Here is a 27,208-nt window from a genome sequence, read left to right as displayed (position 1 = left end):
CAGGGACTTGAGTATGATTTCGAGTGCTTTAAACCATACTCAAATCCTGACTTGAGCATTGAGTAGAGTTCTAGAATACGACTCTAAGTGTTGGAGCATGACTCCTTTGGACCATGACCAAGCTGAAATTCAGTATGGAAATGCAATGCAGAGCAGCAGTTAAAACTCATAAGATTTGATTTTTTATCCTGTTAAACTCTAGTGCCATTTTTGTGTATCTTTATGTAATTTTTTGATTTAATTGACATTTAAAACAAATATAAAATTGTGCTTTAAATTATGTGAAGTTTAAAAATGTATATTGTCCCTGGAAAGGTGAAATTACTAACTTCCAAAAGGCCAAAATAGCACTTTACTACTTTCCAGGGACGATATAGTTTCTAGACATGTGAATTTTGTTTACATATTATATTAATTTGTGAACAATCTCAACATCTACAGCAAATATAATTAATGAGTTGAAATTACAAGTAACGTAATATGAACTTGAGATTTTGCTCTGAACATGATAATTATTATGCCAACAGAAGCAGCATTGCTGTTTTATCTTTTTTTTTGTAGAAGCATGCCTTCCAAATGAATAGACCAGTAACTAGATTAGCAGCATGTTAATGATTTTTAATTGACTTTAAAGGATTTGTTTTCCTCTAATATTTTATCAGAGTTCAGGGTTTGTTGCTTATTGCTCCTGTTTATGAAGGTTTCTTGTTTATGGTGTTTTTATTTAATTTAGAAGTGTACAGTTACATTACTATGTATTTTATTCTTAATTAAATCAACACTTTATAACTAAAGTTAGATGACTATAGACAGAAACATAACTTGTTTTCAAAAAAATTTATTAATTTATCAAGGCCAAACCGTCACCTTATGTAACGTCAATGGCGTCATTAGTTAAAATTCAATTCATTGCTCTGGACAACGAAAATCACCTGTTATTCAACTTAATACTCCTTTTGTTCATCCATGCCATAAGAAAATACTTTTAACATTGGCAATGCCTCAAGTGACACAATATCTAACAGCCACTTGTTTCCTAATTCTAGGCCAAGGTTTTAAAGACATAATCCGCTGGCCTCGGCCAGGCTATCCTGTCAAAAAACTACAAACGAAGTGGGCGATAGAGTACGGTATGCCGTCAACGCACGCCATGGTGGGCGTTTCCATACCATTCTCGGTGCTGCTGTACACTATGGACCGGTACGAGTACCCCTCGCACTGGGGTATTTTCATTGCAGTCTCGTGGTGTACCCTAATATGCGTCAGTAGGGTCTATTTAGGCATGCATAGTGTGTTGGTAAGTGTTACAATTTTAAGTTTGAGTAGTTAAAATTAGGAAGTAACTTGTGAATTCATTTAAAAGGTTGTTATATACACTTCTATATTAAGGTTCTTGTCGATATTCAAAATTTGCCATTGACGATTTTATGATATTAAAATATAAATATAGTAGGTAGTGTTAAACTATAGTAAAACAAACACTTTATACTAAAGATTACACAACTTCTGCATTTTTGGATTACAAAATCCATGGGAGTGATCCGTTTAACTCTTTCGAAATCGTTGCGCAAAACGACGGAGCCATAGATACAAAAGTTGAAGTTGAGTTGTTCATGTTGTTATGGTATATGTGAAGAAATGCCTATTTACAAAGAGCAACTCATAGAATCTTACTTATTTTACTCAGGGAAATCTGTATTTTGAAAGAATTCAATCAGTATGAAATAAAGGCAATTTGAATGAGCAACACCATCCGATGAATAAACAGCGTTTTTTATAATTAATTCAAACGTCGCAACTCGGCTTTCCTATCAACACTCCTTGTCCTATATTTGTAATAGCAAACAAACATATTTCACTTGTAGTTAAAAAAAGTTCTATTTTGTGATTAGTTTTGCTATTCTTGTTAAAAACCATCACTTATTAACTTTCAGGACATCGCAGCAGGTCTGCTCCTCTCATCTGGCTTGCTAGTGATCCTAATTCCACTGGTGGATTACCTGGACGGCTTGATCCTCACCAGCCACTGGTCGCCCTTGCTCATTCTGGTCATCTCCATCGCTGTCATCGTGTTCTATCCCAACGCAGACAAGTGGACCCCTACCAGGTAACCAATCTCAGAAATCTCTTTGAATTCTCTCTCTGGAATTGAACAATATTTCAACTTACAACCTAGTTATATAGAGTATACAGGGTTTAAAAAATCAACAGAATATGAAGGGAAACTACCTTAAATGTTTAAGATAGTTAATTGTACTTAAAAGAAACATTCTATTATTTTTCTTAATATGAATACAGTACACACTATTTATTCATTCATTTACATTCCAAACTTACAGGTAAATAGCCAACACGCTTACGTGTCATAAACAGATAATTATAAATATATTTAATTACGATTACTATTCTAATTCTAAATATTTACCAGTCTGCCTACATAATTATTCTACGCTATTAGTGAATATAGCAATATGATCACACTGATTTTCGGCATGTATCTTGTGAATGCATTCACATATTTTTTGATAAGCTTACATGAGCCGGGAATCGTACCAACCAAAAATTAAAAAAAAAATTAACAAACTCTATTTTATTCTACTAATCGACACAAACAATGATAAGGATAAAATACCATCAATAAACTTTGGATCTTACAATTAAAGACGTCCATTCTAATACGAAGGCCACGAAGGTATTATCCACGAAATATGCACACATCAAGTATATAACCAGAAATGGAGACGAAATGTCATTTAATTTGTTTTAAAACAATTGACGGGTGTCGTCAACTGTTGCACTTCAAATCCACCAGTTAACTTGAGCTTTGCTATAATGGACGAAAATTGCATAATTACATATTTAATATTTATTTATTTATTTATTCAATTACCGATGAAATGTGATTCGGTTTGTTTTGTAATTAGATGTTTGTGATGGTGTATCACACCACCAAATATAGAGCACGGCATTGTTAGAGATATTATTTTTATTACAATAAACACAGAATATTGTTTGGAATATACGGAGACGTACACACAGGTCAGTAGTTGGACTGTCTATATTTCAGTGGAAACGAGAGTTGATATTTATAAGAGCTGTATCGCTAATGTATTGCCAGGAATATGTGGCCCTTATTTCGTCCCTATTTCTGGTTATATACTCGATGTATGCATAAAACATTACAGAGGCTAAAAAACGTGTTAAAAATGAAATTGATTTTAACTACTTAATGATGATGAGAGTTGTTTTGTATTAATAAGATTTCATTGTTGTATTGTAATTCCCATTGTTTATTGGAGAGATTTCATCCTCATCATTGATGCTATCAATTAGTATAATAAAATAGAGAGAGATTTATTTTTTTCATTTTTAGGATTTCAAAAAATCTGTAATGCAGTCATTCATATTAAGAAAAATATAATCTCAGTACAGAGTACTAAAAAAATTGACCTCAAAAGTCATTCATCACCTAGTTTGCCACCCTTAGAGGTTCGCCACCCTTTTTCCAACAAAAATCAGCAAAATCGGTTCACAAATTAAAAAAGAGTTATCGCGTAGCACACATCCAAAAAATAATTGAAGGACCTCCTCCGGTTTTCAAGTCGGCTAAAAAGAATGTTTCCTTTAAGTAAAATTAGCTATCGTAAGCATTTAAGGATTCCATTTCATGTTCACATTGATTTTTCCACACTGTATATTGTTTCTTGTTATCGTGTCGATACGTCTTTTATTCTAATCTATATTGACTTTGAATAGTATGTTGCCACCTTGACTGTGTCACTCGTGGCCGCGTAGAGATCTTCCTTCGTACACGTTTTAGGGCACAAGGGGCAGAACAGTAAGTGCTGCGTGGAATGTGTTGGGGCACCGTAGTCACATTGGGTTGAACTAGCATGCCTGAAACCCTATTCTTTCTATCCTTTCTATTATCTGCAGAGTCCTACCTGAGTGCGAAGTCGATTTATGGACTTCCACACGGGCCACCGCAAATCGCAACCTGTTGGTAGTTGATCTTGAGGGGTGATGAAATCAGGTGGCGGGGGTGGTTTTGCTGTTTCCACAGTGCACACCTAGTGACAGTAGATTGGTCACTATATACAATAGGCTACGTATTGCATAACAATTTATACATAAATAGATTCCGTTCCCTCATTACGCGTAATAACAGCATAGTATATGTTTTCTTACATAAGGTATTGCAATGATTTTGATTACGTGTGTGTCGGACGTTTTACTATGAACGTTGTATATAAATAAATTACCTATATTTCACATTATAAAGTAAAAAGAGTAATAAAAGCCATTTGCTATTGATTTTTTTAATACTTTACTGTTAAAAACATATTGGAAATTAAATGACAGACGAAAACAAATTACACACGCGCGCACACACACATACACACGCACGCACGCAAGAACGCACGCACGTACACACGCACGCACGCACGCACGCACGCACGCGCGTTTCAGTTTTGAAGGGTAAGGGTGCTGGTGATTTCTTTTTTATGATGCCAAGAGACGGGACGAGCAAGTCATGGGCCTGGTGCTAAGCGACACGCCTGGCCATATCAGTTGCAGTGCCACTCAGAGCTTTAAAGCGCAAAGATCTGGGGGGCACTGCCACTGCGTCCGTCACCCTCAGACATAAGTTGACAAGTCCCATATCATTCATTTCGTATCATAAAAAAAATATTAGCTTTATATACGTTGACACAATGATCGACACTTTCCAGGGGCGACACGACGATGATAGTGAGCGTGTGCGCGGGCATCCTGGCGGGGTCTTGGACCAACTACCTAGTGGGGAACATGCAGCCGCCCCAATCGCCGCCTCCTTACGCGGTGATCTGGCCCTCGGTGGAAATGCTGGGCTGCACGCTGCTGCGCACCACTCTGGGCTTCTGCGGCGTGGTGGCCACCAGGGCCATCGCCAAGTCGCTGTCCTACGCCTTCGTCTGCGCCCTGCTGGGCAAGGACAAGAACGAGCTGAGGAACTCCGAGAACAGCCTCGACAACAAGAACAAAATCGTCGTTGAACTGAGTTACAAATATTTCACCTACGGGTTGATAGGTTTCAACACGACCTGCTTGTTCCCGAATGTGTTCGATCTGTTGAAGATCAACCGGCCGACGTATTACACGGAGATTTGATTCTAGTCATACTTTGCTACAGGACTTGTGGCCTTATACGTTTGTGCGGCGTGACTTCGTGTGAGGGGGACTTGGCTGGGTGGCGGGAGACTCGTTTTTACAACAATTCTTTTCGTTTTCTGACATTATCGAAAGAAATGCTCTACAAAAAATAACACAGAACTATAAATACAGTACACGTGATTAGTTAGTGTCACACGCGTGCCAACTGTAGACGTAGTTGCGCCTACTTGAGCTCGGTTCGCCATTTTCGCTTTGTACAGTATGGTTGTGTAAATTCTTTCGCGCAACTTCTCTAAAATCCTAGAGTATGCCTGATGAGCTATTTTGAAGTGCAAAAATGATAGCAGCACCAAAAATATTAACCCTTGGTGGTATTTCATATCATCGATAAGTCTTATTTTAATAAATTTTCAATTTTCTGTTTATCGAATTGTTAGTGTTGTGTTTATTTTAAACTTAATTGATCGAAGTTCAGTTTGCAATGTGTGTGTTGAACAAAATATCTGTTGTCGAGAAGAGACTACTTTGTATTCGTTCGTTGTAGTCCAACTAACGGCCGCAAGTGGCAGCACGTTGAAAACATTTCAATATAAAATCAAAACGTCGTTACTTGCAATTAAGGTATTGAACTTTTAACAATATAGGGACTGGGTAAAGTTTAAATTATATTAACAGTCCAGAATTTGTTACGTCTTTATAAATTAGAAACTACCACCAATCATTATTAAGATTTCATAGCGTTTATCATTTGTTTGTGTGCATTTTGACGACAGCTATCAGAATATAGTAATCGAGGTGTAGGGCACTTCCATTTATTTTTTCTTTCGTGAGAAATTACAAACAACTTGACCATTGTCTCCCGTCCGAGTTCGTTCACAAAACATGTCTTTAGATAATTAATAACAAACAGCGTTAACATTGAATGTAGCTGTTTCATTCTTGTATGATATTGTAGTATTTACGTAGCCTTGTCCTTCTCACTTGGTCCGACCATCGTTGCGTGCAAAAGGTGCTGTCGCCTGAGCAATACATTTTAATAAAATAAATGCACGGTATTTGTCGACAATGTTTGTTATTAGGAGATTGTTATGTGTATTACTAGTTGTCACAATTCTTAGGTCCATATTAGTAACCAACTTATTACTCCGGTATTAAGTGCATCTCGGTATCCGAATGTATCTCAAGGTGTCCTGCATTAATAGACTACAGTCATCGGTATCTTAGGCGATGTAATCTTAAGTTACCAAGACTTGATTGATATGTATTTAACAACGATCTTGAACCGTAACTTAAATACTGAGATACGTTTATTAATAATCTGAAATGAGCACTCCAGTGATATTTATTAATAAAGACTTAAGAAAGATCTTAATATCGATCGTGCATTCGAAATGAGTTTATTAATATGGGCCTTAATATCAAATATTAATTTCGCATGCATTTATAACAATTATAATGCAATTTTGTACACATCGTATTCTAATATTTGTGCCTAAAATTTAAAATTCTAAGAATAGGTTAGTTTAGTGTAACAAATTTTAATGTGCACTTCACTAGAAGCACTGTAGCACTATGTGTTGTTTAGTTATCTTGTTGCAAGGTTCGTATAAATATAATTAAAACTTACTAATTGGTTTTAACAAGTGAGCAGTTTTGTTGAAGAAATAATGTAGAATTTAATCAATTTTGATGAACATTGAATTTTTAACTATGGTTTTTGCAAATCTAACCATCTACAGATCAGTTGTTCGGGATTCTACGTTTTAGTGGCTATTCATGGTACAAATGATCTGTATAAGGTGCTTTTGTTTTTATGTATTCTATTATCATCAGAGATCGGTACATTGTGAGTATAGTTACCTAAACTTACAGTAATACACGTAGAGTCGATACACCTCCCCCTGATTTCCAGGAGTGATTAAAAATAAATGAAAATATATATTTTTTATTTACAATTACAAAAGCCGGATAGCTGGTTTCAACTACCGCTTCTCAAGCAGAGGGGGTTCGAATCCGGCCTCGCGAGTTTTTCTGAATTTATGTCTCAATTTGAAATTGACTATAAGCTTTTCGGTGAAAGTAAGATTTCGCGGCGAAACTGCACACATTTGCAAAGCAATTTAATGATGTGTGTGAAGTTCTCAATCCGTATTGGATTCGTGTGAAAACTACAGCCCGAGCCCCCTCTCACTGGGAGAGGGGACCTGTGCTCAGCAGTGGGGCTATTAAGGCTAGCTATTTATTATTACTATTACGATTACAATTTTTTCTTCTAAATACATTACCGTAGTAAAGTAATTGCTAGTGACAAATATAAAAATATAGAACAAAATACAACACAATACAATACAATTTCACGATTTCAATGGGGAGGCAAGTATTACTTTAGGTAAATATACTCTACCTTTTTCGATCTCTGTTTTTCACCGTCGTGTATCATTATTATTATAATTGAGCGGTTCCTTTTAGGTCGAGTCTTAAAAACTTTTCTGGGTTAATTTAGACGTTTGCGTGACTTTTTACGTCCAGTTTTCTGTAGAACTATCAAAAATGAAAAGAAAGCAATAATAATATTTGCAAATAATTTTCATTTACTGCATTATGGTGTGTAATTATCGCTAACTTAGTCTCATTGTCTATAAATATAGTTCTAATTATTTATTTACGATATTAAAAACTCGACGTAAAGGGAATAAAAGTATGAAACTGCCAATGACTCCACTTAAGGAGAACAGTTTATATTATCTACTCAGTAGTCGGCTCTGGGCGTGCCACCCCTGTTACAACAGACAAGAAACGATAAGCGGCGGCAAATTTAAGAAAATTACCTCTTTTGCCTCTTTAGGCAAATTTAATTTTTGCAATTGAAAATTTTTTTCAATTCACGTCAAACAGCAGATTGAATTGAAAAGGCCTTTCCTAAATTAAAAAAAGGCGGCAACTTTAATTGCCATGTTCGCATGTCCTAGCGATGACGTCATGCGTCGGAGCTTCGGAAAATGATGCTTTTGGGATATTAAATAAAAAATTGTAGAAAATGTACAATCCAAGGAATTAAAATACTTACCAGTGATTTGTAATTCCTATTTACAGATTTATATAACTGTTATTTTAATTATTATAAGGAGTGGTGTAAATAGTAAATGCAATACAGTGTTATGTAGTAGTGCTTTAATTCAGTTCCGTTTTATTTGCGTTCCCAGACTGTTTTGTTTTTGAAGTTAAACTGTGAAGTCCATAGTAATTGTAGTTGCTGGTTGGTTTTATAAAATTTTTGTGTTATTTATTGAACAAAGTACAAAAATAACAGATTTCACATTGTTCGCTTTTTAAACCACGGAGAATTGAATGTTGTGACTTCATTGTGCGTCTTAGGGTCGTATTCTAGAACTCTACTCAATGCTCAAGTCAGGATTGCACTGGAAACACAAGCACTGGAAATACGACCCTAATGGCAGGGACTTAGTATGATTTCGAGCGCTTTAAACCATACTCAAATCCTGACTTGAGCATTGAGTAGAGTTCTAGAATACGACCCTTAATATTGTGTGAATGTCTTTTACGACCACAAATTTGTTGAGCAATGTCATAAGGTATTTTTATTTTTTTTATGTGTTTTTTCGGTAGGTTAAATGATTCCGTCTAGAATAGTTACCGCACTTTGATATGTGAACGGTGTATTTAACATTCCAGTGTTACTATAATACAAACTCAGACCAGAAAGATAGACGTTAAATAGGATTACATCATTCCTTATATTTACATCATGTTGCCGTTGCACACCACGTGTCTTTTAGGCTGATTACACAGGGCGCCCTAACAACAGGCGGCGGTGTCGCAGTTGCAGTCGCCCTTGCATTTGTTTACATATTTTCATACACGCACGGCGGCGGCGGCGAGCGCTGCCGCAATTTTCTACTAATGTACGATTTCAGTTGATCACGCCGCCTGGGCTTCAGCCGCGCCACTAGTGGTACGGCATGACACCACAACTTTTGCGGCGGCAAAAAATGCAGCCGTCGCCGTCGCAGCGCCGTGTGTAATCGGCCTTATATATAGATATTAATTATTTCTTAGCTGTAAACACGTGACAACTTTGTAATGAAGATTTTGCCGGAACGAACGTCATTATTTCTACGAAATTCCTACTATCATCAAATCGATTTTTAACAAATTAGCAATATTACCTCAGAGTTGTTCATGGTTGTGGTGGTTCCATAAATGGGTTCATTACGAAGTTGTCAAGTGATCACAAGTTGTCGATTGTCATCCGCTGCTCCAAATGGAAGTGCATGCGCACGCGCCGTTTGGTACAGCGGACATTGTTGGAGATAGCGGAGCGATGTTAGTATCAATTTGAATAAAGCGATAATGTAAGTGCCGTACAATAAAATATGTGCACCGCTCACCGCCAGTGTTTATTCAATTACTATCCTCTTTTTTATTATTAGTACACTTACTTTTTAGTTAATTAATTAATAGTAGAGTGCGTAAAATTTTGCGACCAGGATTGATTAAACTACGCCGTATTTTACACATTCGACGACCTCGGCGGCCTAACGGTTTATATTGCGAGTGCTGGATTTGGAGATCCCGTTTTCGATTCCCGGTGGGACCGATTTGGAAATCAACTTTTTTAAATTGGTTTTAGTCTGGGTGTTCTGGGAAGTGCCCCAGAATTTCGTTGCTCCGGTATTCATAGTGCAGAAAATATCCTAGTTTGAGACCAGACAATTGGTGTGGTTGTCTGGCACATATACATACTTAGCAGCAATAACTACGTATAACGGTTTTCTACGTTAAAGTATCTTTCAATAAAATAAGTAAGACCTCCGATAAATGTTTAAACAGAAGCGACCGACAGTAGAGTTATGACTAGGAACGACTAAATAATTATTATTGTTTTTAGTGCAGTGAACGGTGTGTCCCCATATTTCAGTGTGACCATGCTGAAGTTTTTGAAATTTGACTAGTCAGGTCGCCGTTTAATTAAGCGGTTCAAACAAACGCCCTTGTAATTTTTCATTAGCGAATAGTAAGAGTTACCATTCACGCCGGAATAAGCTTATTTTAGCAGCTAACGACTATATCTTGTTTTTTACGACTAGTGTAACGAAAAACGTTACATACCTCTTTTTTTTACATAATCGGTTAACGAGTGCTAATGCGAACGCGTGGATTCTCTGCGGCTCGCATATAAAAGGAGTTGCGACGGCGCCCGCGCACACATTTCTCACGAGCCGGCATCGCCTACGCGCGCTCCTAATTACTTAATTTGCAAATATAAATCCGCATTTCGGCAACTACGACAATTGCTTTTGAAATTAACAATTTGTGAGTATAAGAAGTTCCCGTATTCGGGTGAGTATTCCAATACCACACCACTTATTTTCGTAATTCGCTATTTTTGTAAAATGGCGGTCGCGGAATGTGCATTCGTTAATTACGCGGTTCCTGTACATCATTAGGTCAAACAAATACGTTCCCTTACGGCTGGCAGCAACAATCCAGCAGCCAGTTATTTAATTTTGATGAATCCGCGTAATTAACGAAGGCACATGCGATGCCACGCGGTTTTACGTGACTTGACCTTTTGAACTTTCCTTTTAGTCAACGTGTCATTTCACAATTGTATTTATTTCGTTTTATGTAGCTTTGTTCTTGCTTGTGGGTGCCTTCTGCCTACCCACAAGTACTTAACCTTTTTTTTTTCAGCTTAAATTCCGTTGTGATTTCTCCCGGCAGCAGGATTAATACGTAAGCGTTCCCTCATTGGGTAAAGCATTCCTTAAGCTGCCGGGACGGAATCGCAACGGGCGCGTGCACAGCAGCGCAGTATACCCGCACTGTAACATGTTACAGGAACTCCGTTAGGGTTTAAAACCCTCGGCCACTACGTGGCAAACACCAACTTCAAGCGACGCGCGTCGTGCCTGGCAGCCGCAGTTCCGGGTTCACTTCCCGTCGGAGTCCTCCTTCAACATCTTCCGTCTCCGACACGACAAGGCGCCGGCTATCTACATTCCAGCCGGCCTTTACCCAGGGGAGTGCATAACCCCGGGAGTGCTAACGATCCGTACCTTTAGGCCGGAGCCCACGTATTCATAAATTTTTATGTACCCTGGGATTCATTTCTCTTTTTAATTAAATCAGTTAACCGCCCTACCTTCTTTTATTTTCACCCTTATTAGGGAAAGGTAGGGAACCCAGGTTACACTAGAAGCGATTAATTAACTTTTTTAATACAGTCAGACCTAATCTAGGTGCTGTGGTTCTCAAGTTTGAGGAATGGTACCATTGGAGAACAATCATGTGATATACCTAAGTAACTTCAATGTTCGAGACAAAAATTTGAACTTGAAAAACCGCTAGGATACTTGTCAGGAACCCCAAACTCAGTGATCAGGGATCAAATAAAATGACACTGTGAAATGAATAAAGGAATATATTTTTTAGATGCAACAATACATAAAAGTAATAAATACGTAAATTTAAGTAAATATAGTTACAATATGTCGTAACATGTACCCTGGAATATATATTTAATCTTACACGTAACAGTAAGAGTAGGTATAAGGCCTTTCGTACATTCTTCGCAATACTTTTTTTTACTTAGCTTTGGAAACATCGAAGCGTGTACCAAGTGCCTGCAATGGAAGGCAAAGCCTTAGAGCACCCTGTGGATTAACTTCTTATAGGAAATGACATATAAATTGTAAAACGCGTATCATATCGGTTTAGACGCAAAATGATACGCGACCGTGTGCATGCATCGCAATGTGTCTTGACGCTAAAATGGTACAGGGACAAGTGTCACCTGGTAAATAACGTGCAAAATCCAATTTTAGATATTTTCTTTGGAATAACGCAGCCGTATGTATCGTTACTGTATCAGGAGTATACCTGGCTTTTTCTTACGAAGCTTTTATTATTCTGACAGGGATACCTACAATTAAATAGCTTCAAAACATCGGCCGTATTATTCTTAACAAAATGGTAATACAGTTTAAAGTGTTCGAAGACAAATTTACTCTAAACTTGTCACATATACATCAATTAATAATTTTGATTACAATGTGTACATTAAAACTAAAAGTTTTTTCGCAGTATAGTAGTCTTAACTGCAACTTTTATTCAAAAGTTTGAGTAAGACTTGTGAAAATGTCGTTTTTCACTATATTTTGTTAATTTTGTTGCGCAAACTATTAAATATATTCTAATACGAATTCTCGTCCGCATTGTGATGCAATGAAATATTGCAAAAGCAACAATCTAGACATTTCAATTCAAGCGCACATAGAATGGATGCCTTAACGCTTTCATTGAAACAGCTGTTACATTTCTAATAAATAACGGTTGCGAATATTAAATGTTATTTACTTTTCAGAAGGACTTGAGGATATGTTTGGGAAAACCCGCACGCGTCACGAGATCACAGCACATATCGAGTGCGATATCAGGCAGGATCGTATCGAGTGATAATATAACGTGTACTACCAATTCACGGTCGGAATATAGTCAACTAAAACCGTAGCTCGTCATCTAGTCATACTTTGATAATAAGTCTTAAATTGATAGAATTTTAATACAGGGCATATTACTTTTTAAATTAAGAGCAACTTAATAGATCAACGATTATTAAAATTTACTATACAATTATAGTAAATGTTTTGTAGACAGATATCAACGCATCTCTTAGAAGACTAAAAAAGGCGGATAAGTCACAATTAATGCCTTGTTTCGACTTGCGGTGGTAAACACTTTTCTTACTGACCGTACATTATATTGCATATCGAACATATTACATATTTGTTGTTACAAAATATGAATACAAAAGGGTGAACATAAAGAAGCTTGGACAGAAAAATAAAACACATAAAAATTTAATAAACTCATTCTAGGAACATTTTATATTTCTGTACAAACTTATTTACAATTTGCTATATTTATATTTAACAATTTTTGACATTTCCTGTTATACAGAGAGTCTTCGTGACGTCAATGGAATCAGAGGTCTACCATCTTATCCATTGGGCAAGACGGACCAGGTCGAGAGGTCATTGACAATCGCGATTACTAGAGGACACATTGTCAAATCAAAGTCGTCATTGACATTTTGGCCTCCGTAAGGCCTCAGTGCAGCCTCCGTTTAGCCTTTCCTACGCAGCTCCAAAACGCTACTATCCTTTTTACTCAGCTATTATGAAAAGGACAACATTGTTTTACAAATTCAGTTTTCATACGCGTTACAAAATATCTGTACAACAAATAGGCCACTTCGTTTTCATAAAACTCATTTACAATATTAGCCAGTTTCCTATTGCTTACATTTGTTCTATTTTACTGTTTGTTTAACTTTGTGATGTGACTGAAGGGTGACAAGTTATATTTTGACCGTTGCCACGTCGAGGAATTTATAAGTTTTATTTTAAATGGCAGCACCAATGTCGATGTTAAAAGCCAATTGTAGGTCCCAATCCCGGGTTTAAAGTAACTTGTCAGCCTTTAGCAGTGCGATGTACTGCAGTCTTCTGGCGCTCTCGCGGCCTGCGCAGGCGCACAAGTGAGACGTCTAGTTGGTTGTGACGACGGCCGCGGCCATGCTGCCACGGATCTTCTCGAATAGGCTCTCAGCGTCGTCGCTGTCGTACTGTGGACAAGGCAAAACATTAATTAGCGTTTTCATTTAGAAATTTGTCAGAAAAATATCAACGATGATAAAAAATAAATGTGCCAGACGTTACGTGTTGAACAAACTACCTCGATAAAAAGAAGTGAAAGAATGGCGCAGAAAATAGGGATGGGACAGCGGAGCGGAAGGGGAACGTACAATAATTTATCATGTAGTGGAGTCCCTGGGGCGACGCAGTCGGCGGCTTCGCGTCGCTTCGCTCGGGCCAGGGAGTGCTTCGCTTCGCCCCGCTCCGCTCCGATCCACCCTGCTCCGTTTCGGCGGAGCGTCGCCCTAAGCCACAAGAAATCTTGTACAAACTACGAGTTTGCGTTTGGCTTTACTCTAAATGTTTTTGACTTATTCAAATATTTAGTTAGTCAACACGCAAGATGTTCCACGCCACTACCGTTGGAAACGTTCACAAATCTACTATAGTTTTGGCTGCGAACATACGCTTCGGGTATATCGAACTTGGCGTCGCACATGAGAGTCAGCGGTCACTGTGAATTTGTCACGATCTCGTCGCGTATGTACCGTTACAAGAGGGGCTTCTTGTAACGTGCATGATTTTGTTCCTGTAGGAGAGCGTCAGCACCTCACCGAAACACAAATGGGAATGTTACCTCGTCCTCGGATTCGGTTTCCGAAGCGCTGTCGTCCGCGGCGGGCTTGAACAGCTTGGCCCCTTCCTTGGTGGCGAAGGCCGGGCTCCGCCTGGCGAGCCGGCGCGGCGTCCGGCCGGCGTAGTCGCGCGTGCGCGGCGCCACGCCCGCGCAGCGCTCCAGCAGGTACTGCGTCAGGCGCAGGTCGCCGCGTCGCACCGCCACGTGCAGCGGCGTCCAGCCCGCCAGCCCCTCCTGTTCACAAACGCGACTTCTGTTTCATTTCCGGACTTGCAATACTATTGTTTGTATTTCTAGAAGTGTGTTCAAAACGTTTCTAACCGGTTGTATTTGTTTACACATTTTTATCGCTCAATATCCATTACCAAATAAACAAGGGTGTTTTCCTTAAACATCACAATTCTCGCCAAAAATTATACGACATACCGCCGAGCCTAAATTTACACTCGTAAACAGGTAAAAAACAATTCTCATGTGATACGAAAAACCCGCGGACTTAGATTTTTGCCTCTAACGATAATTATGTGAACCTAGTACCGGTCATAACATGATTTACAACTTACAACGTAATAACGTCATCGATATTTGGCCAATTGTTTTGATGATTAAATGAATATTATATTGATTGGTTTTTTCGATTATTTATTTTTCCCGTCTTACTTATTCTGTTCTGGTCTGCAATACGCATTTTTACTACTTATGAAAGAAGCAATCGCTTGTCAACATATGCTGCAATTTTAACAAAGTGTTAAGGGCAAACATAGCAGTGAAAACCCAAGTACAGAAGATAACGCTATCAGTTGATTAGAGCGGGTTTCCCGCAGTCGCCGCCGACGCAGGAGACCGGAATGCGATTGTCATTGATACACTATCTACGCAAGGTGAATAACTATTGTTGACTATTCAATTACGTCACTATTAAGTGTGCGGATTGTACGACAGACTTGTCGTTATTTAACATATGCGTAGGGAACACTTTAGTACTTCAACGATTTCTGCATCAATAGTTATTTGACAAGTTAACAATGGCCGTTGTCTTGAGTGGGCACTGGATACTTTATTTAATTCTGTGGTGGTACTAATTGTAATCGTAAACCTAAGCCACAAATTAAGCTGGAAAACTAAATTAAGCAAGCACGATATAATAAGCGGCTGATTCAATGACTAAAGTATACGTACTTAATAATACGTGTACGTTATTAACACTACGGTATTACTTTAATTTGTCGACAGCCATCGATCATTTCGATTAACCCACTAACGGCGCAGATTTTAAGGCGCATTTGCTAAGTTTAACAAAATGTACATAATAAAAGACTAGTAGATGTCTGCATAAATTAAGAATAGATATTAATTACTCCACATTAAATTACAACCTGCCATTTGGTTCTGAAAATTATTTAAAAAAAATGTTTTATCACTTAACTGACCAGACAAAAGCGCATAAAATAACTTCTCAGACCATCTTCAGCCTCAATCAACGCCATGAATCAATTGTAATATTTGTTTACATCGCATTATATGACCTCATACTACTGTGACGTCATACTGAACCTGTTTTCTTGCGATAAGGTCATTGCGTTAAAGACGAATGTTCAATTACTTAAAACTAGTATTTAATATGTTACAACCACGCTTAAAAATTTTATTATTCTTTAATAATTTGTAACTAGCTCTAAAAGTATACATCATCATTTCTAAAAGCGGTTAGAAATATTGCTATATATTTTGTATCTATGCCTAAAGATCCGGTGCACCGGATTCACTCAACAACGGTCTCAATGGATGGACGATCTCGGTGGATGAACGTCTACATAACAACCTATAAGCAAACCCATTCCCAAAAATTGTGTGTGTTGCATGGAATAGCGTTATTTGGGTGATAGGCGCAGTGGGAGTGTCCCTCAGATGTTTGCGATTTAAAGCTTTGAGTGGCACTGCAACTGTTATGGACTGGCGTGTCGCTTAACACCAGACGCACGACTTGTTCATCCCGTCACTTGGTATTGTTAAAAAAATCAAACCTGCAAGTGGAAAGTTCACAACCCTTGGAAAACGTGTGAAGTTCCCAACCCGTATTGGGCGAGTAGCAGGGGACAGTGCGAGTCTTTGACAGAGTATTAAGATATACTTACTCTAGCATTGACGTTAGCTCCGTAGTAGACGAGCGTCTGCAGCGATTGAATGTGGCCCGCCGTCGCCGCCACGTGCACTGCTGTTTGACCTGCAATAAACAGTTTTAAGTTCAGAAACGTGAGAATTCTTGGCTTAATACTAATGATTGTCCGGAAGCTGTATTAGCTGCGCTTGGGCATAACACAAACAGTTCAGTTGGATTATCATTCATATGGCTACTCGAAATTTGGACTTAATTTCCAGATACACTAATAGAGTGGTTAATACCTCCCTCTGAATTCACAAGTTATATCTTTACTTTTTTTATGTTAAGAAGGAGGCAAACGAGCAGAGGAGCCACTTAATGGGAGGTGGTCATCGTCGCCCATGAACGTTTACAACATCAGATGAGCTGCCTATGCGTTGCCAGCCTTTGAGAGCCCTGCAAAGACGCTTTTTGACGAACCCCATGTCGCAGCGCAAAGGAAATACTTCAGGAGAAAGATCATTCCACGTCTTGCAGGTTCGAGGAAGGAACGAACGAGATGCCTGCGTGGTCTTACAATGCCAGTCATCTAAGATGTGGCGATGGACTCTACTCCTTTGGCGGGAGGTGCGATGGTGGAAACGAGACGGTGGCACCAGTTCGAAAAGTTCCTCAGAGCACTACCCATTATAAAGACGGTAGAACACACACAGAGACTCGCCGTCTCTCCGTAGGTTAAGGGGTTCCATACTACAATAACTGAACTTTTACTCTGAATACACTACCGTTCGTAACATAATTGTATTATATAATATACAATACAGTAATTCCGGGATTTCAGAGGGAATTATTATCAATACATTTCGCCTATGTCGATCTTGTTGATCATACAGCAATACATCCTAAATATGACTCAATGATTTAGTCATAACAGCAAAGAATTGAAATATCATTTGTTATTAATTTCCGTTACGATTCATTCTCCACTAAAGAGTACGTAGAAGGGTTTTTCCGTCTCCGTTACACGACCAGGAATCGCGCAAGGCAAACTGCCATTGCTTTGTTATTTTATGAATTTACTGTATATATTATTACACTTTAAATTATATCACAGATAAAAACAAACCTTTACACTTTGGGCCATTCCACTCGTAAGTGGCCTGTATTTGAATTTAAATCAGATATTTAAGCCGACCGTACTGTTGATTATACGTTAAGATATTGTTGAGTAATACTTATGTTAAGGTTAGTTATATTTCTTCGTTATATGAATTTTTCTTAAAAGCCTATACTGTCCCACTGCTGGGCCAAGGCCTCTCTCCCCCTCTCCACACTTCTCTGTTTTGCGACTAGGAATATCAGAGCAAATAATTCTGTTCTCTGAGGGGACAAACCAGAACAGCCAGACATGAAATAAACGAAAATTTCTTAACTAATTATACCGTTAGTATAAAAACGGTTTCAGGATACGACGGTGAATAACAGCGTCATTAAAAAGTAATATGAAATCGAAACTAAAATTATTGCATACAACACATCGGTCATCAACGGTTCTAAAATGACGCAAGTGCTTCAAAAAATAAAAGTTCAACGTTCTAAGCTACAAATATAACACAAAAATAACATGCGCCTTAATACCATTTTGAAAACTCGTTGGACTAATTCGTCTTGATTAAGGAACAAGCACATAGGCACTCATGCATTAAAATAATGTCTATTTAAATAACGTACATACTGTCTTTCTTCTCACTAAGGGAGTCACCACACTTATTAACGCGAAAGGGCCAGCGCAAACCGGCGGACGACGGGGGTGAGCACCGAAGCGGATTTTATGTTTAATGTAGTAGAGAGAAGCGCGCCGTGATGCCCTAAGGTCGGTCTTCAGAGCATTAGTACATTATTACAATTGCAACAACATGTTGATAAACTTAATATCCTCTGCTTTCCCATCTGCCGCTTTATGCTGGCCCGAATCAGCTTGATTCCGTGTTAATAAGTGTGGCGACTCCGTAAATGCCGTAACTGACGTTTTTGCCTTAATGGAGAGTACCTAAGGCGTACAATCTAATGCAGCTTCAATAATCATCCCACGTATACCTTTATTATGTATGAATTAACGCATTGATAGAACGATTTTCACATGAGCTGTAGCTCGAGATGACAAGTGTGAAAAATGAAGGCACGCATTCAGGACTCACGTCTTAAAGTTAATTAAACAATAATTTTCAATGTTTTTCACTCTTGATTTGATGAGGTCTAAGTCGTCTGTAATTGTAACTATAAATTTAAACGTAAAAGGAATGTCCTTACTAGTGCTTACTTTTATTTTAAACATTTTTTGTAAATAAGTATTGTGATATATAAAAACACTTAAATCATTACATTGCGCTGTGTCGAGAAAAAATTTACCGTATTAAATGAATTTAATACATCGAAATCTTTTAGAAAATGGAGTATATGTAGAATAATTTACCAATAAAATAAATCGCGCAATAATTAAAAAAAAACAAGAATTGTTAAGTCAATGCCAAGGCTTTCAGTAAGTCTCTGTTTGGATGCACGAAGTACATACAGGAAGCGCGGAGTCAGCAAGTTGCCTCAGGCACAAGGCAAACTTCCGAGGTTAATAGGACTATTTATAGATAGTCTTACTTCGAAATAAAAATTTTCAATGATTGCACCTTTTTTTGATATAGGTTAACTCAAAAATTAAATGTTTTGAATATATTTATAGTTATTACGTTCTGGCTCGAGATTCTAGATTCAAACTTATTCATACCAAAGAAACAATTTAGGAATACATTTTTCTTACTTAAAATCTAGTGTTCTTGCGCAATGCCTGTGAAATTAATTCGATAACACACGTTACGACGACGACGCTCTGGCATTTGTCTCGACCAATGGTCGGCACGAAATGATATGAACTGATTGATAAGTTCCGCAATCTTGCGGTTTAGCAATGAGTGTTTGTAAACCTAATTCTTCGAGTCGCCGCGTCATCTTAATTTCCAACGTGAGTGCTATAGGTTTTTGATTGAGTAGAGGAAAACACGCGATGTACTCGCCAAGCTATGCGCCATACGGTTTTACCGTTTGCCATTTACGCTGTAAAGGTTTCCACGGAGAGTGTGGTTTTTTGTGATAGATGAGGATAATATGACAAGAATGTACTCAAATGAAGAACGCCTCAGTTACTCATTCTTGCTCCCAACTTTTATGTATTTTTAGACGTTCTTATAAAAATGATTGTTTTTAAACAATACCCACGTCTATACTTATTATAAGGAAAAGTAGATAAATACAATTTATATTCAATTGGATGTCTCTCTCAATAGCATCTAAGTTGTGGAACTAAACGCCGATTGAATTTCGCAAAGGACGTAATTGATAGAATGTTTAAAAAGTTTATTGAAGCAAATTTCAATATATCATACGTGCACGTTCATCAATAATCGATTGCCGATATTGGCGGCACTCCAAGTTTATTTAAACGAAGGCGAAAATAGACGCGGCTCAAGCGTCCTTGGTGTTTTAGGGACAGACATGTAGGTGATTCGAAAATACCCATTTATTCATTGTATAAATGTGGAGATGATTTTTACGTAAATCTTGAATAACGCTGCCAACTGACATTGAAAGTAGTACTTCTATAATATAAGATAGTAGATATGCACCAGAGCAGATCTCTAATGTTTGCGGAATAAGTGGTTGTTTTATGTCATGTTTGGGCACTACGTCGCTGTATCTGATCTTTGTAATCAGCAAACACAATAAAGTTATGCCGATATTACTTATATGTATCTTTTAAATTTCACACTTGCGTCACGCGGTTGCCTAAGAAGTATTAACGAACCTGGGAATCCCAAGGAAATTATGGTTTAAATAAATACATATGAGGATTTTTCATAACGTTCGTTTCATTCGTAGAATTTGCCAAGCACTAAGCAGAATGCAATGAGGTTGCAAAAAGCGTGTGTAATCATTCATTGACCGCATCTGCTTCCGCCCTCACGAGTAGGTGCAATATAATAGCTCACATGCACGCATGTATCCTCCACGTGGAAGTAATCTAAAGTCTTGCATAAACGTTTAATGGTAAGGGAATTACAACTTGCAATATATTCTCAAATACAAAACTACGCAGTCAGTGGAGTTGCGTAATCTCTATGATAGTAACTATGTACGTACATATTTAAGTACGTAACATAGTCAAATAATTTAAATGTCAAAAGCGCACTAAAGTACAAGTAGTGCGGCGAGTATGCCGGCGATAAAAATAGGTAAAACAATACGAGAAGCTTGAAATATGTGCGGAGTTAAAATAGTGGTTGTGTGACGCGAGGTCAGGCGGCGGCGGGGGCGGTGCGGCGCGGGACGGGCGATGGGGTTTTCCCAACTATGTGGCGCACGGTCCGGTCAACTCTGCGGCCTGCGCCTGCGCTGCCCGTCCGCGCCGCTGTTCTCGCCAATATGGCCCGCTCGTATATTTTCACCTCTTCCGTGTTTTAATGCCTCGCATTCAAACTAAGATGTTACCAAGGCAATTTTAACTGATTTCACTGTTCATTCATCACACCAATATATGCCAAGTTGCCACGAGTAAGACTGAGACTTGGCGTCGCCATAAAAAGCAACTCAATAAATTACTGCAAATGGGATCTATTTATTGTTATCTCGTGTGCGTAAACGCTCTCCACTCAAATCTTCCCGGCTCTGTTTCTGTTTGCGTTTTAGTTATATCATTTGTTAAGATTTGTTTGCTTTAGCAATCGGCAACACAGGAAAAATTTAATTAAATATTACATCATACACAGTCTCTGGCTGTGCATATATCTAAAGCCATACTAACGACCGAAATGGTCTAGTGTAACAAAGAATAAACACAATAAAACCCACAAAACGAGAGAGGTTTAACGTCCACAGCTGGTATTCCCTACAACTTGTTTTACAATTGCGAAATTAACGTATGTATTTCCACTGTCATTGAAATCATACGTGATACGTTGACATTTTTACGCCGGAACATTGGACAACCAGGTCAGGTGTTGGAAAACCCCACAGCGAATGTTTGCCGCATTATCTGATAGCGAGACGGTGAAATTACTTAACGGCAACATACAACGCACCGAGCGTCCGCTGTTGATCATTTTTTGCTCATCACTCAAGAACGACCTAAGGCTATCTTTTGCCTTTGTCCGAGAGTCATCTCTCGTTTTTTCCTCCGTTTTCGGTTCGTTTACAATACCTTTGCGCTTCACTAGCCGTGTTTATTTCCCTAATGGCCTTGTCATACTGTTTACCTCCAATGATTTTTTCCTTATTCGTTATTTGATAATGAGGGAGGAACAAATCGGCTGTCTTACGATGATTTTGTTTAAATTACGCCATGCCTTGTTCGCAAACTCGTTCGTAAGACAGCGATTAATTTAAGTACATTGCTAAGAGGGGGCAATTCATAACATAATATACTGTTTATACATAAATTGAAGCGCAATTGAAATTAAGAATGTTTTATCGCGGCTTAAGATTGTGAGCGCGAAAGAATCGTTCCGTTGAGTTTGTGGAAATACCAACGACGCAAGTCCCAGTGATTTGCAAGCTATCCGAATTATGGTTTTTACTTGTCAGTCACTTTAATCACTGGTTAACATTTATACCTAAGTGATCATTAATCCTTTGGTAACGTGGTGAATCCGGTACGATTTCTAAAAATAACTGTGTTCGTTTGGAAACAGGTTTGACCACATCATTAGTTAATTTTAGAACTATTATCTTTGAGAAATGTTAAACCAGCGGTGTAACACTGATCTCAAACAAGTGGGAGCCGTAGTAGATTGCGGCGATTCGCATCTGACGAGAGAAAGTAGCGTCACGTAACAGTATCGCATAGAAGTACCATTTGGGAATTCCGCGCGGGCTAATGCATCGCAGTGCACTTTCACGCGGGGTAACCCCAGATTCGCCACACAGACTATTGTTCTAGCCCCTTCGCGGAATTACCGAGGCGCTTAAGGCTGGCTGCGGTTTTCCTTCACCGCCACACTCCATTTATGCTTTTTTACTATGATTTTTTTAAATCGTTCCCAGATTTGTGGAGTTTACTTTTTGCGACCTACATTCCAGTGTTTACTTAAACATCCTTTATCTGCGTCTAAAGCACAATGCGATGAGTATGTAAAACGCGACATTTATTGGATATTGAAATGTTGCGGGAAAACCAACTGCTTAACATACACGTAACAGCGCATTAATTAGTGGACGAACAATCGGTCGGGTATCCCGAGATGTGTTGAACAAGCGAGTTGGCACGCAGCCGCCGCAGCTGCTTTCACCGCGCGGCGAGCGAGCGTGCTCGTTACGCGACCCTCCTCACATCATCACTGGGAAAACCCAGCCCACCGCAGGCAACCGAACATACCTAAAGCCCCGGTCAAACAACTTTGATATCTGAAAAGTATAATTACAGACACGGCTTATTCTGTGAGGTCAACTAGATCTGTAAGACAACGCCAACCAACAAAGCTTTATAACGAATAGCGCTTGACGCTAGAACGTTGCGAGAATGTTCGAATAATAATTTGGGAAAACCGAACGTGCCAACATATATCTTGAGACTGGTTAACGTCTTTTTAATGTAATTTACACAGGCAGGGAATTCCGCACCATTTAGTGGGGCCGCCGCCATCGAAGCCGTTTCATAGAATCGGTTTGAAATATTTCACAAAATCGCGACGAGTCAATGGTGTTGAGAGGCGAGACGGGGCTGGCATTGAGCTTAGTTGAGACCTTGGCGCGCGTCACTGAGAGGCACGGGCCTAAGCGCAGGCGCAGGCGGCGAGTGTTCACACGTAAACAATGTCCAACGCCGCGCTGCGTGCCGTCAAGGAGTAAACTGGTTTCATTTCATGAACCTAGTTACCATTCAATACACTTACATCCTAGAGAGTCTCCGTATTTTTTATATCGTTGCGTGCAAATCGCCGGATGTTCTTAGGACAATGCCACCCGACGAAGGCAAACCACATTCGCTCAACGTATCCGTTATGAGCATCGTCGTAGGTTTATTGATAAAATCAATGAACAGATGAGACGATAATTTTTTACGCGTCTCAGTGCTCGTACGTAGTAATATTACTTTATTTAACGACTCGGTACGTGAACGTCGTGGTGCTAAAGGTGAGGAATACATGTAACTTTGGCACTGGCACTAAGTACCCTTAATTTTAGAACGAACCGACGAACGAATCGACCTCATAAAGTTTAAGTTCAATAGGTATTGTAGAAGTAGTAATGCAGAAAGAGTTTAAATAAAAAACAGACACAAGGGCTTCAGAAAAAAGAAAGTGACTTACCATCGTAATTTTTCAAATTCAGTATCGTTAAAAGCTGCTTAGGTACACTGTTCTTGTCGATGGGGGCTAGTAACGCCTGCAGGCAATCGACATGCTTGGCGGCTGTTGCGGCGTGAATGGGCGTGTTCCCGTCGAGATCTCTGACACCGAGGGAGGCTCCGGCTTGCACCAGCATCCTGGCGACGATGGCGTTGCCGCTCGTCACGGCGAGATGCAGCGCTGATTGCCCGAAGTCATTGGGCAGGTCCAGCCAGTATTTGTCTGGACACACCCTGATAAGCGTGCTGACTGATCTCTGACAGCCGTGGACTGCGGCAATGTGTAGTTGTCTGTGAAATAGGTATTTTATATAGTCTTGCCTGCTTTGGCATGGGTTGATCAATACATTGGCTTTTGGAATAATTGAATGAATGGACGGAATATTCATAGAAACATAATGACTATGAAAAGTCAGAGTTTTGATACATTTCAGTTGAACATACAAATAGTTCATTCTTAATAACATTATGACCAACCACATAATGACCAATAATGACATTGGACATTTAAAAATACTTAGTTGCTTTACATTTTTGTGGTCTTCCATATTTTGACAACTAATTTATGTACTCAATCAGTGGATTATTACAATATCATAATAATTCTTTTGTTCTGTTAGACAGATACCATCTACTCCAGCAGTGGCTACTGGAATTAGTGTACTACAAAATAATACAATAATATTTCTTTCTAATTGCCTGTTAACATTATATACAAATACACATAATATAAATACATATACATACAAGTGTATATTAATATAATTCTCTGAGTAAGCAAACACCAATTTTGTTTTTAACATGAGCAGGAAGTAATTATCAGGATGATTGATTTAACAACTAACAGTCATTTAAATGTATTTTATGAAAGATTTTTTGTGCGTAAAAATCATTCACACAGTTAAATTATTTGTTCTTTTGCAAGAAGTATAAGAAAAAGACATGAAAAAGGAGTACCTACGTATCTGCTTCATTTTCTTCTTTCATGGAATTATTTGCAATTTTTAAAACAAATAGCATACCAATTGGTGCCTGCAATTTCATCTGCATAGAGTACATACATAAGTACTTCGAGTAGTCTACTGTACTGCTGACTTGAGAAATGACTGGTTCTCAATACAAACTTTCATCCCCTCCTGCTGGCTCCTCAAATCAAATTTATTTCAGCGGTTTACTTTCACATTTATATTTATTTGTTTGTATGTAATGTCCTATCTTCTAGTTTTATTTAAAATAGTTAGTTTAATGTACTACATAATATAGATACATAACTAACAATGATGTTTTATTCCAATAACTATTCTTATACTTCTCTAATGATAATGACCTCATTGTTAATTAAAGGAATATTTGACAAATTATTGGTTTTCAATTTAATATAAAATGATAACAAAAACCTAATTCAATGACAGGGAATTCCAGTTTAACAAATGTAAGGTAACATTAAATATGAAAATAGAATTCTTGCAATAGTCTAAGATGTGAAAATAAATTAAGTTTAAGTGGATTCAAGCACCCATCTTTGATTATTATATCACACACACACACTCAACAAATGTATTTACCCTATAATTGCAAGTGTAGGTCAATTTAAATATAGTTTTAATCTAAAGAAATGTATAATGTGTAACCACATGACCTCTATTGTAATCAGTTGTGAAAACCAGATAGACTGTCTGTATTGACGTGGTTTATTCTCATGTAAGTTATCAGAATAATTAAATAACATGATTGGACAAATGTCATAGGTTGTATGTAGACCTAACAATCATATATTGTAAAAAAAAATACTTAGGATTTTGTATGTGAGATATGTAAATTAATGGCTTATGTACATTGATGCTTTTCCTTAAGTTTCTCTAAGGGATTTACATATTACTATATGAAAGAACACAGATGTTCATAAAACAACAAATAGATATTCCAATTGGATTTATTAAGCTATATTTATATTAAGCGTTTGAGAATAACGTCTATGCATTGTGTCTATGAATTTTTGAAGTGGAGTTTACGAATGATTAGAAATTATAATTATCGAGGTTGAATGCATAAAAATGACTTACGTGTCTCCGTCGTCGTCCTGCTGGAAGAGTATGGCGAGCGGCGGCAGTTCCTCGGTAACAGTGACCTTAGGCGGCGGCAGAGCCGTGGGCGTCGAGTGTTCAAGATGCAACGAGTCCAGCCGCTGTGAGATGCACAGGTCCAGTCCGCTGTCCAAATCATTCGGGTCAGGCTCACATTCCACTATTTTACTATCACACTCCTCCTCTACCTGATCCGGCAGCCTGTCGATAGGCCCCGACAGGAAGCCCGAGTCTGTGTTGTCGTCATATTCGACTTTCGTATCAAAACCCTTGTTGGCACTCATTTTTGTAACACTACACTATGAATAAGGTCAACGATAAACTATACGATAACTGTTTGTTTTTAACTAGCTAGCGGCACAGAACCATCTTTTGATAAAAAGTTAACGTCGCGAACCAACACCCGATTTAAAGCAAAAACGCGTGCGCAATGATTGAAAATAATCACCAACGCAGAAGCAAACCTACGAGTGGAAAACTGGAAATTCTACGATGACGAAATGTTTTTAGTTCGGATACACATATATAGCACACGTTAACGCTTTAAGCAGCTCAATTTCCGACTGATGCAAGTGGGGGCGTTACTGTCCAATTTACGAGGCGAATGCGACTATAGCGCCGCCTTCTGTGCGCTTTTGTTAGTGGGAAGGACATGCCCTAGAAATGGTGTGGCGGATTAATAACATTAGTCATTACATGACTAAGAATATTAATCCGCCCGCGCCATTTCCAGTGTGCACATAGACTCAGGTTGTATTTTATATAAATCTGCCGCCGTTAGTTGAAAGCGACATTTTTCAAAAATATTGTTCTGTATATTGCTGTATCAGTAAAAATGGCCGACCTGTAAATATATTTATTTTTTCTTAGTTGGATCCTTATCCACACGGCAGAATTATATAAAGTTATCGCAAGAGAAAAGTAGATATTTTTTACATTTCATTTCTTCAAACATTATTTTCTCTTTTTTCTTCTTTTTTCTTGTTAGTTCTTGTCACCAGCGCAGCGCGCTTTCAACGAATGGCGCCAGAATTACAAAATACAACCTGAGTCTATGTTTACACAAATCAGTATTTTTGCTCATAGCCTTAGGTAGTATATATTATTGATTTAAACGCGTCTTACATTCGATAAAGATAGACTTATCAAAAGTACAATTATGCGTCACATAATCTGACAAAC

General features: G+C 38.3%; 2 protein-coding genes and 1 long non-coding RNA gene across 4 annotated transcripts in view; 2 read left to right on the top strand and 1 right to left on the bottom strand.

Annotated features, from left to right (window-relative positions):
• LOC113225868 (sphingosine-1-phosphate phosphatase 2-like) overlaps positions 1-6,849 on the top strand; it is a 13,471-nt gene extending 6,622 nt beyond the window's left edge. The window contains exons 2-4 of the mRNA XM_026458324.1: positions 1,047-1,297; positions 1,935-2,107; positions 4,734-6,849. Of these exons, the coding sequence (XP_026314109.1) occupies positions 1,047-1,297; positions 1,935-2,107; positions 4,734-5,151 (842 nt within the window). The 3' untranslated portion in view covers positions 5,152-6,849. The remainder of the gene's footprint in view (positions 1-1,046; positions 1,298-1,934; positions 2,108-4,733) is intronic.
• A 3,409-nt stretch (positions 6,850-10,258) lies between these two features.
• LOC113225875 lies at positions 10,259-11,316 on the top strand. The gene is made up of 2 exons (XR_003310053.1): positions 10,259-10,515; positions 11,017-11,316. It is a non-coding gene; the product is annotated as an uncharacterized LOC113225875 (long non-coding RNA).
• A 1,176-nt stretch (positions 11,317-12,492) lies between these two features.
• LOC113225869 (NF-kappa-B inhibitor cactus-like) lies at positions 12,493-26,415 on the bottom strand. 2 transcript variants are annotated; one of them, XM_026458325.1, is made up of 6 exons: positions 26,006-26,415; positions 23,905-24,233; positions 16,587-16,675; positions 14,452-14,685; positions 13,985-14,119; positions 12,493-13,804 (listed from the first exon to the last, which is right to left on the bottom strand). In XM_026458325.1, exons 1-5 carry the CDS (start codon positions 26,308-26,310, stop codon positions 13,994-13,996), a joined length of 1,083 nt encoding a protein of 360 aa, XP_026314110.1. In that variant the 5' UTR covers positions 26,311-26,415; the 3' UTR covers positions 12,493-13,804; positions 13,985-13,993. The 2 variants fall into 2 exon arrangements, with proteins under 2 accessions (XP_026314110.1, XP_026314111.1); XM_026458326.1 differs by lacking the exon at positions 13,985-14,119 and having other exon boundaries at positions 26,006-26,406.
• Positions 26,416-27,208: the final 793 nt, after the last annotated feature.

The sequence above is a fragment of the Hyposmocoma kahamanoa genome, unplaced genomic scaffold, assembly GCF_003589595.1.
Source record: "Hyposmocoma kahamanoa isolate Upper Pololo Valley unplaced genomic scaffold, ASM358959v1 179, whole genome shotgun sequence".
In the NCBI taxonomy this organism is placed as follows: domain Eukaryota; kingdom Metazoa; phylum Arthropoda; class Insecta; order Lepidoptera; family Cosmopterigidae; genus Hyposmocoma; species Hyposmocoma kahamanoa.
Note: the sequence above shows the minus strand (reverse complement) of the source record. Positions and strands in the feature narration are given on the sequence as shown.